Below are 14926 nucleotides of genomic sequence, written 5' to 3' on the forward strand. Positions count from 1 at the left end.
ATCCCCATTCTTTGTCATTTTGGTGAGAAATGATAAGCTGAATTCTCTGGAGGTGCTGAATCTGGGCTGAGCAGCTTCTGCCCCAGCACAGCTCCTGTGTGGAAGCACATCTAACCTGGGTTGTTTTGGGTTTTTTTTTTTTTCCATCTTCTGCACTTTACAGAAAAGTCTAAGTTTCCCCTTTAGCAACAAAGAAAATGTTTTCATTTCCAGCATCAGGGAGGATGTCAGAAAACATGAGAAGAGGGTGAGATGGCATCTGCCTCTCTGGAGGCTGTGATGAATTAATGCAATCAAGAGCAGCACAATCAAACAGTTTTGAGCACCAGAAGTATTCCATAGAATCCCAGAATGGTTTGGGTTGGAAAATACCGTAAAGACCATCCAATTCCATCCCCTGCCATGGGTAGGGACATCTTCCACTAGCCCAGGTTGCTCCAAGTCCCATCCAACGTGGACTGGAACATTTCCAGGGATCCAGGGACAGCCTCAGCTTCTTTGGGCAAGCTGTGCCAGGCTCTCACTACCCTCAGGGTCAGGAATTCCTCCCAATATCCCATCTAACCCTTCCCTCAGTCAGTGTGAAGCCATTCCCCCTGCAATGGGAGCAAGTTTGCTGATTTTATCGCTTCCGTAAGAGCAAATTTTGCACAGTGCAGATTGATAAATTAATGCTCAGAGAGTCTTCCCTGCACAGTCTCTGATATGGATCGAGTGGTCCACAGACACTTCTCCGTGGGCAGCACTCTCCCCCAAGGCTGCCAGCGTGATTATTGGAAAACTAATCAGCTCTATCTGAGATAAATTGCATTTCCACCAATTATAGCTTAATTGTTGACAGATGGGAACACAGAAGGGAGATGTGTCACATCATTAAGAGAACAGGTGTATAGACAAGTGCCAGATTAATTGTTCCAGCCCATTAAATCATTGACCTTTTCAGCACAGCCTCAACACTCAGTTCAAAGCTCTCACGATATTTCCAGCTCACACAGGATGGCTGTGTTTATCAGCAAAGTTCTCAGGGCATTTTTAAAACACACACACTCCAGACATGGACTCATTAGCCATGAGCAGCTCTCCTTCTCATTAAATTAATTCCTCTTCTTCTCCCTTCCCTGTGCTGAGGTTTGTTTTCTTGTTTTTCCAGTGCAATCCCACATGGTGTGTGGGCTTTCTCCAAGGAGCAGTTTTCCCCATGGAACATGTAGACATTCTGTAATGGGTCATATATTTAGGGAGGTGAAACCAGGACAGAGCAGCTCACTGCTGGGCAGCTGGGCTGGAGGCTCCAGCTTGATTTGGGGCTTTGACTGTGATTTCCAGCTCCTGCTCTGCCTGGGATTTTCAATACAGATAAATACTGTTGGAAGTGAGTCAGCCACGGGTGTCTCATTCCCTTAAACAAGTGTAAAAATGTGTCTCCTGCTCTTTTCCTGGCTGTGTAAATGGGGAGGCCGAGGATGCAGCACAGACTCATCACCACAGCACAGCTTTGAGACAGCAGTGCAGGACAAGCTTCATCTTCATCACCTTCATCATCTTCATCAAGCATCACCCCGGTTGTCCAAGCCCTGCTCATCCTGGGGAGCTGAGAACTGCTCCAGATCTTGTGATTCTGGGTCTTCTGGCTGGAAAAAGGAGAGGATTAGATCCCCAGCTGAACGTGGCTGTGATGATGATGGTATTTGTCACACCTGGATTTGTCCCTGCCCTGCAGAGAGGAGCTGATCTGAAGGTGTTTTGCCCCCTGGTAGTTCTAGAAAGACCAAGTGGGAAGGGAGGGAAACGAGCAGGAGGTACAAGGAAGAGTTAATGCCTTTTGTCAGCTCTGCAGCTTCAAACAGAGGCAAAACTGGTGCTGGAAATCAGCCCTGTCTGCTCCCCAGGGCCAAACTGGTGGTGAAATGTCTCCCCTCCTGGTGTTTCACCAGCTCCCTACTGACCCAGTTTGCTGCATTAAAATAACCCTGTGATATTTAACTGAAATCTCTTTTTTTTGTGAGTGCTTTGATTCCACAAACTTGGTGGTGGACTTTATGGACCTACAGGGACAACCAGACAGGAGACAGGAGAACTGGGTGAAGTTCCCTCTCAGGTAAGAAATCATTTTGTAAGGAAAACCAGATAATTTAATTTAAAATACAGTTTCTGTGAGATGGAAACTGCGAGAATCTATTTGATAGATCAGACTCCTTCATATGAGCCCATCTTTTTCAATAGACTTGGAAATGTCAGACTGCAACAGGGCAGCTTGTTCAAATTCCTGGTGGGTGCTGCAGCCTTCACCAGCATCCCTGGGAGAGTGTCTGCAGGAAAAACTGGCAATTCCTCCATTTCCATCATTCACTTCCCATCACTGAACCCTGAACAGGGAAAAGAAGTGAACCAAAGGCAGATTTTTCAGATAATATATAAAACTGGAGGGAAAAAAATGGAGAAAACTGAACAAAGTACATATATTTGTGTGTCCAGAACAGTGGAGGAGAGGAAATTAGGGGGAAAAAAGGCACAGAAGTCAAAAAGGAATATTAGAAACGCCAAAACATTTATTTTAAAGACTTTCTAAATGAATCATTTCACCTTGCATTTTTTGAACTGGGGTTTGTGGTTTAGAAAAGCTTAACCCCAAGTTAAACAGGAAAATTGAGTAACTCAAAAGCAAGTGAAGGATTTCATTTCAGTTGGAATTTAATGTTTCCAGATAACCCAGAACTTTTCCCAGCTTCTGGTTTTTTTGGTTTTTTGTTTTTTGTTTTTTTTTCAACCAGACTCCTCGTCCTCTCTCTACCCCCATTTCACTGTTGCTCCATCCAAGGCTTTTTTCCCAGATATTTTGATTCAGCCACACAGCCCAGAGGGTCATTATCCACCCCATCAGTGAGCTCCTCATTTCCAGCTCTCCTCACTGCTTGCTCAAGCTCACAGAAATTCCACTTACAGCCAACGCTGTCTCCAAGCTCAGCCCATCCACCTGGGAGGATTCCAGAGCTGGGGATGTTTCTCTGGCACATCCCAAGCTGTGCCACTAGAAATCTCTGTCAAAGAAGTCATCGAAGAGGGAAATTCTCTCTGTCTTGGTTCTCACAAGTGTAGGTTTGTGGGGAATCTTCTCTTCCCACTCCTCAGACTCTGTGCTGGAGGAGTCCCAGAACAGATCTCTTGTCCTTGGCTCCCTGCAGAACCACAGGTCGACCTTCCTGCTCCTGTCTGGAGAGAGTTCAGCCCTGTCAGTCTGAACACCCCTCGTGTTTCCTGGGGGAGAGAAAAAAAAATCAAATAACATGGATTTGCAGAGCTGCTCAGTCACCTGGAGTTTAGCTGGAGATGGCTACGGATAGCTGGAGACACATAAAGAAAATCCTGAGAGATCCCTGTGAAACCAGACCCCACGTTTGGGGCAGGGTGAGGTGTGACACACTCAGGATTATATCTGGTGAAATTATAGTCTGGCAAGAGTCATTCTGGCTTCATCCCCAAGGAGAAGAGAGCTGAGGTGAAGAAACACGAGGGAATAGGAAGCCAAGTTTATTCCCTTCCTCCTGGTGGAAGTTCACCTTCAGACTTCACTGATTTAAGCACTTTCAGCCTCGGTGACACATTGCCAGCCTGTGCCAAAGGTTGTCACATGCAGAGCAGGACAGGGCTGACACCTTGGACAGGTCAGGAGGAGGAGGTGGCTGAGATCCACTTTGCTTCCCCCTTCCATAGGGACAATGGGAAAACCCTAAACCTAAAAAGTGAGCAGCCTCAGCAATTGTCACATTTATCCCACAGCCATCTGAGCATGGCAGGGGTCCAGGGCTACCCTGAGCACAGGGATGTGACATGTTGGCAAACCAGGCAGTGGTGAAACCACGAGCAGCTCATTCCCCAGTTCCTTACAGTTCCAATGTGCCCAGGGGTGCTCTGGCAGAGAAGCCACCCCAAAATACGGCAGAATTTTGGAATATCCTGGAATGGATTAATGAGAATAATTGAGTCCAACTCCTGGCTCTGCACAGGACACCCCAACAATCCCACCCTGTGCCTGAGAGCATTTTCCAAACACTCCTGGAGCTCTGGCAGCCTTGGGGCTGTGCCCATTCCCTGGGGAGCCTGGGCAGTGCTCAACCACCCTCTGGGGGTAGAACCTTTCCCTGAAATCCAACCTAAACCCCCCTGACACAGCTCCAGCTGTTCCCTCAGGTCCTTTCACTGGTCCATGACTCAATTCACATCCCCTCAGGTCTGTATGGCTGCTGTCAGAGCAGCCCAGAGCCCCATGAGCTCTCTGAGGCACCCCAATGCTTTGTCCTACAAACACAACTGCCAGCCTCCCCTCCCCAGCCCTTTGAACCTGCAGGAGATGGAGTAATGGAACCATCTTCCATAGGGAAACTTCCTTGGTGACATTTAGGAGCTGGTGAGTTTTGCATCTCCTTGGAAAATTATTCCACTTACCAGGGTGGTCTTCATGCAAAAGCTGATGGTGCTCAGCAGGGTTGGGGTCTCTGGTGCTGTCACCTCTCTGGGGAGTGTCAAGGATGTCCTTGGGGCTGAATTCCTCCATTTTTTGCTTATTGATTTTTGCCTCCCTGTGGAGATTCCTCTTCAGCTCCGCCTGGGTTTGCAAATGAGTTGTCAACACAAGCAGCAGAGGAGCAAACATGTTTTAATAGCTCAACGTGGCACAGCATTAGGGGGTTTGCCCTAGAAATAATTGCACAGTCGAGGAGCTTAACGCCAGCAAATGGAATTTGCCAGACTGGGTACATGACAGAGCATGACTGGGATGGGGATTTTGGGTTTCTCCATGAGTCATGGCCAAGTGAGGGCAAAGCATTGGAAATCTCAGAGGTGATTACTGACCACAGGGGCCCTGGGGATGCTCCCCACCAGCCCTCTGCCCAAGACACAGGGAAAACTTCCTTTCACCTTCCTACCAGCAGGTTTGAAGCCTGCTGGTCTGTGGGAGAGTCACCCCCATCCCCTCCCCAAATCCATCTCTCATTACCTCTCGTCTCTTGCGGGTCAAGTCCAGCATCTGCAGCTTGTGCAAGTGCTGCCTCCTGCCAGGGAGGGCATTCAGGCTTTGCCCCCTCTTCTCCAGCACCTACGAGGTATTTAAAGATGCAAATAAATCCACCTGCACTTTCTGAAAGAGAAAGGAAGAGCCACCAGCTCTCAAAGCCCTCAGGCACTCCAAATGAAGGCAGTGAGCATCTCCCTGCATAGCCAGCTTGCAGGAATTCAGCACAGATTTCCACTGTGCTTGCAGTTTATCCCACAGCTCTGGGGCACGAGGGGGAAAACTTCATTAAAGCAATGTATTCGTGCTTCTGCCCCCTGAGGTGTTAGTGCATTGAGTTGGTTCTCCAAGATAACCTCCTGATCCAAAGGGAAGAACAGCTTTTGCATGTTTGGGGCTGCAGGGAGGTGTTTAGGGCACACAGTGTTTGCAGCCTTAAAATCAGACTTATGGAATTGGTAAGGTTGGGAAAGGTGTCTAAGATCATCCAGTGCAACTGTCCAGTTGGAAAATCCCTCCAAGATCATTGAGTTCAATCATTCCCCAGCACAGCCAAGGCCACCACTGCCCCATGTCCCCAAGTGCCACATCCACATGGCTTTGAAATCCCTCCAGAGATGGGGACTCAGTCATTGTCCTGGGCAGCTGTGCCAATGCCTGACAATGCTTTCAGTGAAGGGATTTTCCCTAAAACCCAATCTAAACTTCCCCTGGTACAAGTTGAGGCCACTTCTTGTCACCCTGTCCCTTGTCCCCTGGGAGCACAGCCTGACCCCCACCTGGCTCCAAACTCCTTCCAGGCAGAGCAGGAAGGTCTCTCCCTTCTCCCCACCAACTGCAAGTAAAGGGTGTTCAAGTCACTCACTCATTTAAAAACATGGCACTCAACACTTTCAGCCTCTAAAATATTAAATATCCTCACTCAGCAGGTCCATCTCATCCAGGGAACTGACATGCTGGAAATGCAGAAACTTTACCCTTATTTCAGATCCTCTCACCCACCCACCAGTGTTTCAGCTCAGTGTCCTGGGCTCAGCCAGGGCCAGGAGCACACCCAGAGGTTAAATATCAATTTCTGCCCCTTTGGGGTGCCTGAAGTGCAAGGGAAAGGAGGCTGCAGCCAGGCATGGCTTGTGGAAGGGCACAAACTCACGTGCTTACCTTTGGTTTTGGGCTTGCAGCCACTTCCTGCTGGCTCCAGGGCTTTGCAGGAGTGATTCCATGTGGAGGGATCAAGCCTCTTGCAGGTTCAAGCCTCTGCAAGTCCAATATTAATAATATTTAGCATTGCTCAATCCACGGAATCACAAAACCTGATATGAAAATACCTTGCATTTTTCCAGCTCCAATTCTGGCCCAGGAAGGAGTTTGGCATCTCAGGGAGATGAGCATCATTTGGTCCTTCAGGAGTGGGCAAAACTGAGGGAAAATTTTGCATTTCAGCCAAAGCAGCCAAGCCCCATTTGACAGTCATTTCACCCCTGCAGGTATTTCTCTTTGAGCCTCAGCAGTGCCCAAAGCTCCATCCAAGACCAGAGCAAAGCCAAACCACAGCTCAGATCACTTCATGGCAAAGCTGGAGCATGCAGAGACGTCATAATTTAATCTAAATTATCCTGTCAAGTCATCAAAGTGCAGATCCCAATTAGATGGCACCTAGAGCATCATTCCCTCTGTCCACCCAGTGTTTTACATTGGCCTAAATAAACCCTCTCTCTGCAGAGCTGTGAGTGGTACAAAGTGCCTTTCCTGGTGGCTAGTGAAAATAATCAGAGTCTTGCTCTACAGGCTGCTCTGAGCATGGATTTTTGTCTTAAGGAGCAAAGATGCCTCTTTAAATCATGCCAAGGTGTTGCTGGGTGGTTTCATGGCTTGGTATTGATGGAATCACTAAGGTTAGAAAAGACCTCTCAGAACATCAAGTGAATCATTCCCCAACACTGCCTGGTCTAGCTACACAGTTTTTAAACACTTTTTTTTGAACTAAACATTTTTGAACACTTCCAGGGATGGTGATTCCTCTCTTTCCTAGGGTTCCCTTCTAGGATGGGAGCTCAGTACAGCTTCCATAAAAATTAAAGGGAATATCAAGGGCTTTGTCAGTAAGACCTGATTTACAATTTATTTGGGACGTCTTGAACTCCCTGATCATGAAAAAGTGTCCAATAAATGGGGATGTGTCTCTGACTATCTGCACTGAACTGCTGCTGAATCCTGAGCTGGGATTTTGAATCAAGGCAAAAAATGCAGAAAAAACATCCACAGCATCATGTAAAGCGAGAATTCCCCAGCAGCTCCCAACACCAAGTTCAATATTAGCATCAAAAAAAAACCCCACAAAGCTGAATATGAAATTGAGAAATGGCACTAGATGGCAGCATGTGACACCACAAGCTGTGGTCCAGGCTGGCATCACTCTGGGAAGCCACCAAGGCCACCAGCACGGGGTGGATGAAGGCAAAAAGCCTCCCACAGCCCTCAGCTCATCCCCCTGCCCTGGTGGGGAAGCCAAGCTTCAGGCTCTTGGATAAAGTTGTGTCCCAGGCTGGGAAATTTACTGTTCCCTTTAGTTTTTGTGAACCTCACAGTTTTTTGCCTGGAAATGCTCGCTGACCAAAATCCTCCAAAAGTCCTTGAGAAGGCCACGTCATCCTGCTCTGCTGCCTTTGAGAATATTCCCACAGGGAAAAAAGGCTTTTGCTGGTGCTCTGTACACTCCCTAACAGCAGCAGCAGCAGCAGAACAGGGCAGGATTAACACTGTCTTTGTCCTGAAATGAGTATTACCAGTGTCTCAACAATACACAAATACAGCCCTGATGGAAATAAAATCAATGATTAAAAATTCCGTGCTGGTCAGAGGTTTCTAAAGGAAACTGCAATTCCACATGGCAGTTTTCAGGGAGCATTGGTGGGCTCAATCCAGGTGCTGCTGTTGCAGCCTCCCACCAAATCCAGGGACACAAGATTCCATAGCTGGCAGCCACCTCTGCTCTCTGAAGCCACCGGAGTCACCCAGAGCCACAGCCCCAGTGGGAGGAGGTTAAAGTGACTCTTTGGTGGTTCTTCTCTTCTTTATTATATTTAAAAGATTGTAATCACAGCAAGGAAGTCTCAAACTTGCTCCAGTGGGTTTGCTGCTCATAGAATCATGGAATCCTAAAATGTTTGGGTTGGGAGGGACCTTAAGGACAAACCCCCTGCCATGAGCAGGGACATCTTCCACCAGACCAGGTTGCTCCAAGAAGATCCAGGATGGATATCAGGAAGAAATGCCCATGAATGAACACAGGATTCGAGCTGTGATCTCAAAAGTGTTGAGTACAGGGGGAGAAATAAAGATTTAAAGATATTTCTGAGCTTTAGCTGTGTAATTGTGTGGAGGAAAGTCTTGACTGCTAGGTCAGGCAGAGTCATGGGGTTTGGGTGGTGGGGAGGAATGGATCTGGGAAGTGCAGATGGGGATGCTGAGGTGGGGATAGCAGGTACAGAGCATGCACAGAAATTCTTGATACCTGAAATAACTTGTCTGTCTTTCACCATCCCCTATCCCAGAGCATCTCTGTCTGCTTTACCTCCTCTGCTCCTGAGCTGGTGCCTGTCCTTTATGGGCTGTTTGGCCCTAAGAGCCCAAACCAGCCCCACATGGTGCCAGCTGGATCCTTTCTGCAAAGGAGCTCTCTTGGCCCCATGGCAGCACCAGGATTTGGCTGCAGGTCCCACAAACCCCACAGGGAGGAGGGACATCCCAGTGGGACATGGCAAGGGGTCAATCAGAGCAGCTCCCAGGGAGATCCCAAACCCTCCTTACCTGAGGCCTGCGGGGTGGGTGCTGCTTGATGATGCTGGTTCCTTCCTGCCCTGGCATGGTGTTGAAAGAGAGAGGCCCTTGAAGGGTAAAGAAATGGATGAAGGTACTTTTGGGTGCACCCAGCAGTAGCTTCCTGCCCTGTTTTTTGGTTGGTGTGTCCCACTGAAATCCCTCTCTGTGTATTCCAGCAGCACATGGAATATTCTGCTGGCTGCAGAAGCAAAGGGGATATAACTGTACCTGTGATTTCTAAAAAATACCCACCCTGTACCTCTCCAAATGCCCTCTACAAGCACTCCTGCTCCTAAAGATGACCATCCCCATCCTTGTGATGTGATCCTCTGGCCTCTCCCAGCCCCTGGGTGGCCAAGGGACTCTCCTCCTCCCATGTCCCGTGGCCATCAGCTGGCCAAGAAATCCCTGATTTCTGCTGCTCTGATAAACTCAGGCACAGTTTGGGTCTTTTCCTGCTGCTCATTCCCTGAGGCTTGATTATTGTTATTTTTTGAGCAATACCTCTGGTGATTTACCAAGCATGGCAGGGCTGGGTTGCTGCAGCAGCAGCAGTGAGAGAGCTGTGCTCAGGCAGTGGTGCAACCCAGCCCCTGGAAATCAGCCCAAAAATGTGTCACACACCAGTGATCCCCTGTTAGGTATTAAAGCAGAGCTTTCTCTGAGGCCTGGATGTGATTCAGGTCCATCCTGGTGCTCTCAGGTGGACACCATTGCTGCTTTTGCACTTTTCTTGCACAAATAAATACTTGCAGGTGCAGGAAGTGTTTATTTATGTGACAGTTTATCTGTTTATCCCACCTATTCACCCCAAAAAACTGTTCTGGTGCATTTAAATGATATTTTATAGATGAATTAAAGCGAGTTGTGGCTGAACAGCTGCTGGTGGGAGCCCTGAGTGATCACAGGGGAGGAGAGCTGGGGGTAAAGTGCAGGAAGGGAATTCAAGTCGATGCCAAATTTAATAGTCATATTTAACAAGAAAAATAATGCTTTGGAGGTCAATTTATGAGGGACTTCCTTGGTCCTCATGGAGGATCAGCAGGCTGGGCTCTTGGAGAAGAGAGAGAAGACAATCACAGAATCATGGGATAGTTTGTGTTGGAAGGAACCCTAAAGATCATCCCATTCCAACCCTGCTGCCATGGGCAGGGACACCTTCCACTGTCCCAGGCTGCTCCAAACCCTGTCCAACCTGGCCTGGGACATTTCCAGGGATCCAGGGGCAGCCACAGCTTCTGTGGGCACCTGTGCCAGAGCCTCACCATCCTCACAGGGAGGAATTTCTTCCTTCCATGAGTTTGCTGAGATGTGGGAATTGGTGACTCCATCAGGTAAATGTTTGCTGGGCTCTGCAGAGCCCTGGCAATGTTTAACCACTCTGAGGCTGTGGCTGCTCCACATGAGCAGGAATGGGAGCCTGAAGGGAAAATTTCCAGCCCAGGAGGCTCCTCTGGAGACAAATTTCACCTGCAGGAAACACGTGGTGAAATTGCAGCTTGTCAGAGCAAAAGGGGGTTTTTGGGTGTTCCCTCTATCTGCAGGGCAAGTGAGAGCTTAGGGAATTTCTGAGGGAGAAGGGGAAGGTGAGGAGGATGCTCCTGGAGCTGGGAACAGGGACATGGCACAGGGAAGTGGCTGTGACCTGGAGAAGCTTGTCCTGGTGAAGGGCACGGCTCTGAGGAAGTTATTTCTTCCTTTTGAGGTCTGATGGTTTGTTTTGTGCATGTTTGCAGTTGTTTTTAATTTTTCCCTCCCCTCCTATCCATGCATGTGGCTTGTAGGACATTTGCCCTTTTCCTCTGCAGGTACAGAACTCAGGGCTGAGGGCTTTCTGTCCCCAAATCTGCTCCCCAGCACTGAGCCCCAGCTCAAGGCATCCCTGTGGCTCCTGTTTTTCACCCTTGTGCTTCAGCAGTAGCAGCAGCAGCAACAAATCCTCCCCTCTGGGGGAATCTGGATTTAAAATAAGCCAAGCTGAACCCTCATAAACCAAATAAAACCTATTCTCTTGGAGGCTTTGCTTATTTAGAGAGCAGCTTGAGCTAATACATTGCTCAAGTCCTCCTGAGCATACTCTTCTTGTTTCTGAAAATGGAAAGCAATGGAAAATTACATTTATTAATTTTTTTATAAAATACTTATTTTTTAACAAGCATTTGTTAAATGCCCACTGATAATTTTTCAGAACAGAAGCATTGGTTATTCTTGCTCTCATGGAGTATTTAAAACCTGCTCTTCTACAGCACGACCTGATCTGTATTCTCCCCAAAACCTCAGTTCTGGGAATGTCACTGCTATCATGCCAGAGGTTTATTTGTTTTCATTGCTTCCTGATGCCTCCTGATGAATGATCCTGGAGCAAACACTCTGGTGAAGCAGCAGTGCTTAACACGGCTTGGTGTGGGTCAGGAATTGATTTTTGGGAATGGAAAAGCAGGGAGGAGGATGCTGGGGCTGCACATCCTCCTCCCTCTGGGTCTCCCTTCCTCACACCCCGTTGGTTTTCAGGGATGTTTCTCCCTGCTCTCCCCTTGCCAGCACCCAGCTCATCCCAGAGAGCTGCACATCCACTGCCAGAGGGATGCAGAGCTCCTTCCTCACCTCGGGGAAGGATTTGGGGATGGAGGGAGCTTAAAGGCTGCTTGGAGGGGAACACAAAACAGCCAGGGCTGTCTGCCTTTCTCTGCTCCTGGCTTGGCAAATCTCTCATTCATCCCAAAACTGAGCTTTACCTGCCCAGAATCTAATTCTGACTGGGCAGTGGTGATGATGTGCCTGGCAGGGAAAGGTGAGTGGCACAGGGGTGTGCTGGGGGTCTCAGGGTGCTGTGCTGGGGGTCTCAGGGTGCTGTGCTGGGGGTCTCAGGGAGGCTGGACAAGACCAGGTGGGTGCCAGGGTGACCCTAGGGAGTTGGGCTGTTCCCAGGGAGTGACTGATGGGAGCAAGGAGCATCATCTGAGCTCTGCTGGGTGAGACGCTTTCCAAAACACTGGAGAGGTGGGAAAATCAGTTTTCCCAAAGCTAAAACATCCTGGGAATGGCAAGAAGCTGCTGAGGCAGAGCAGCACCCCCCTGCAGCCACCCCAGCTTGCAGCCAGCAAAGCCACAGCCCCAGTGCCCCTGGCCCAGCAGTGAGCTCCTCACCTGCAGAGGCTCTCCCGTGCCAGGTCTCCCGCAGAGGTGGCAACTCCAGGTGGAATTCGGGTTTTCCCCACTCTGCCATGGGCAGGGGCTGCAGGCTGGGCTGTCCTGGCTCGCTGGGCAGCCTGGGCAGGGCACTGGGAGGTGGCACTGGGGCCACCCTGGTCACCCTGGGGTGTGCCTTGGAGGGGCTCAGGCCCATCCTGCAGGGCCAGGGCTCTGAGAGGAGAAGGAAAACCCCTCATGCACCATTCTCCCTGCACATGGAGGGATCTGTGTGAGAAAATCAGAGCCCAGGCAGCTCCCTGCCAGCTCCCTGACCTCCTTCCCAGAGTGGTTAAACATTGACCCATCCCCAGCCTTCCCTGCAGGGATGCAGAGCCAAGCCCTGGAGAAGCTTTCTTTTTACCTGCAAGGGATTTTCAACCAGGGCTACCACCTCAGCTGGCATGGAGGGATTTCTTCAAGCAGCTCTTTTGCTAAATCTTCAGGTTTTGGAAGGAAATTCCACCCTTGGAGCACTAGAAGGGTTGAAGAGTCTTCCATCCTGGCCCAGGAGCATCCTCCACCCTTGCTCCTGCTGGAAAAAATGCAGCTTTAGGACAAAGCCAACCAGGAATATTGGTCAAAGTGAGTCATATTTGATAATTCATAGGATCTTAGAAAGGTTTGGATTGGAAGAGACCTCAAAGATCTCCTAGTTCCAGCCCTGTGCCATGGGCAGGGACAACTTCCTCTAGTCCAGGTTGCTCCCAGAAGAAAATATTAATCCCTGGAGCAACCCAACCAGTTTTCAGCCACAGAACACCAGCATCTCCCATGACTTTGCTTTTCCCAGCTCACACAGGGCATGAGGCAGCAGAGCAGCCTGGCCTGGATCTTTTTTCCTTCTTCTTTTCAAATGAAAATGTAAAATCAACACCCTGCTTCCCTCCCGAGTTTCTCAATGCTTACTGTCAATTTTTCCTTTTTATTTTAATTATCCTCCCCCTGCTGAGAACAGGTCATTCCTGTTGAGCAGCTTGGGAAAGTCATGAATTAAATGCAATGATGGATGGGTGGGGGCAGTGGGAACCCAGGTGGATGTTAAAGCAAATGCCCATGGTGCTGTATCTGGTGCTTTACCCAGATGCTGCTGAGATCCTGACAGGGTCCCCCAGCTCCCAGGATTTTTTTAGAATTTGTTGGGAATTTTTGGTTTGGTTTGGTTTGGTTTGTTTGGTTGAGTTTTTTCTGGGGGTTTTTTTGTTTGTTTGTTTGTTTATTTGGGGGGCGTTTGGTTGGTTGGTTGGTTGGGGATTTTTTTAGGTTTTTTTTAATTTCTTTTTTGGGGATTTTTTTTGGGAGGACTTTTGGGGATTTTGGGGTGTTTTCTTGTGGGATTTTTGGGGATTTTTGATGGGATTTTAGTGGGATTTTGGGGGGATTTTGAGGGATTTTTTTAGTATTTTTTATTATTTTGGGGGGGTTCTTTGATTTTTTAATTTTTTTTTAATTTTGGGGGGATTTTTTTAAATTTTGGGGGGGATTTTTTTAATTTTGGGACACTCCCCAATCCCCTCTCCTGTCCATCCTTCCTTCCCACAGGGCTTTTCTCTGCAGAGAGAGCCAAGAGCAGCAGCTGAGGGTTTGGGGAGGGAGGAAAGCTGCAGGAGGACACCCTTGCTGCAGGTCACAGGGGGAAGCTGAGATCCTGGGCAGGGATGCTCATCCTTCTCTTTAACTGCAGGTATTTAATTTTATCCTCTGATTTATTTCAGCCTTTTATCTATATTTAAAGTTCCGCTCAATTCCCAAGCACTGTGCCATAGGAACCTGGGGCTGGAGGAGCTTTGTTCCCATAGGATGCCTTTAGGGATAACCCACAGGGTCTCCCAGGAGAGCTGGAAGGATTTTATCCCTTTTTCCTATTCATTTACTGCCTGAAACCACCAAATTCAGCTAGATTTATAAGTGACGATGATCCTGACAGAACTGGATTTTTCAGCAAATTTCTTGCAGCCAGAATGAAATCATTGATTCCTAAGTGCTCTGATGCCCTTGCTTTGAGGAAGATATTGGGAAAAACTCAAGGGTAGGGCAGAGCAGTGACTTGGGGCAAAGAATTTTCAGCTGGAGGAGCAGAGTTTGTTACTCACCTTCACCCAGAGCAGAGGTGAGCCAAACTCAAACACCCAACTGCAACACTGGGTTAGCCTTAAAGCTTCTCCTTGCAAATGAATTTTAAATAAAAAAAAAAACCTGGGCAAAGGAGGAGATGGCGAGTGGGTGGAATGGATTTTTGCCAAAATAACGCCTGGCCTTTTACACAAATCTCCAGAGAGTGAAGCAGAAACAACCCCAAGCAGGATGCTGCTCATCCTGCTTGCAGCTCGTTCCAAATGGATCAGCAAAGAGAGGAAAATCACCCAGCACAGCTCCCCTGGCTGGGATACAAACTGCTGTGGCTGATAGAGCTCGTTATTACACATCTGTAAGGTCAAGGAACACAGCCTGCTCCTCCCTCTGCTCCTTGTCGCTGGAGCTGGCAGGGGACATTCATCTTATCTGAGCCCAGGCTGGGGACACAGCGTGCTGATAACAACTCTGCCGTGCTGCTGGCTGGCTGAGCCCTCCAGAGAGGGCAGGCACTGCTGGGGAAGCTCCAGGAGGGTTATGCACAGCACGTTTTGTTTTCCTGCCACACAGCCCAGGAGGATCTGATAACGCAGCTGCAGGAGCAAAAGTGGCATTTTCCTTGGGAGAAGGTGGCAGAGAAATGAGATTTTGCATTGCTGGGGAGGGTGGAACAAGAGAAATCAAACCCCACATTGCTGGGGAAGGTTGAAGTCAGAGAAATAAAACTCCACATTGCAGTGGAAGCAATGACATCTGACTTGATGGGGTGATTATTGGTTTACTGTTCCTCTGATAGATCACCAACAGCATCAAGCAGAAGAGCCTCTGTTT

General features: G+C 48.7%; 1 protein-coding gene across 2 annotated transcripts; it reads right to left on the reverse strand.

The window, feature by feature from the left end:
* Nucleotides 1–2586: 2586 nt before the first annotated feature.
* Nucleotides 2587–12322, reverse strand: CCDC198 (coiled-coil domain containing 198). Of its 2 annotated transcripts, XM_085061038.1 has the most exons (6): nt 11981–12321; nt 8822–8898; nt 6173–6268; nt 4997–5095; nt 4444–4603; nt 2587–3210 (listed from the first exon to the last, which is right to left on the reverse strand). In XM_085061038.1, the coding sequence occupies exons 1-6, from the start codon at nt 12177–12179 to the stop codon at nt 3029–3031; spliced, it is 813 nt and encodes a 270-aa protein (XP_084917164.1). In that variant the 5' UTR covers nt 12180–12321; the 3' UTR covers nt 2587–3028. The 2 variants fall into 2 exon arrangements, with proteins under 2 accessions (XP_084917164.1, XP_084917163.1); XM_085061037.1 differs by lacking the exon at nt 2587–3210 and having other exon boundaries at nt 3872–4603; nt 11981–12322.
* Between the last annotated feature and the right edge of the window lie 2604 nt (nt 12323–14926).

This window comes from Lichenostomus cassidix, chromosome 5 (genome assembly GCF_008360975.1).
Source record: "Lichenostomus cassidix isolate B80296 chromosome 5, HeHo_3.0, whole genome shotgun sequence".
Classification (NCBI taxonomy): domain Eukaryota; kingdom Metazoa; phylum Chordata; class Aves; order Passeriformes; family Meliphagidae; genus Lichenostomus; species Lichenostomus cassidix.

Bases quoted from the DNA above. Each gene is read 5' to 3' on its own strand.
- CCDC198 (XM_085061037.1), bottom strand. From the start codon at position 12,179: ATGGGCCTGAGCCCCTCCAAGGCACACCCCAGGGTGACCAGGGTGGCC. The intron at 6,269-8,821 runs GTAAGGAGGGTT...TTGGACTTGCAG, and splicing joins ACCCACCCCGCAGGCCTCAG to AGGCTTGAACCTGCAAGAGG. The intron at 4,604-4,996 runs GTAATGAGAGAT...TTGCAAACCCAG, and splicing joins TGACCCGCAAGAGACGAGAG to GCGGAGCTGAAGAGGAATCT.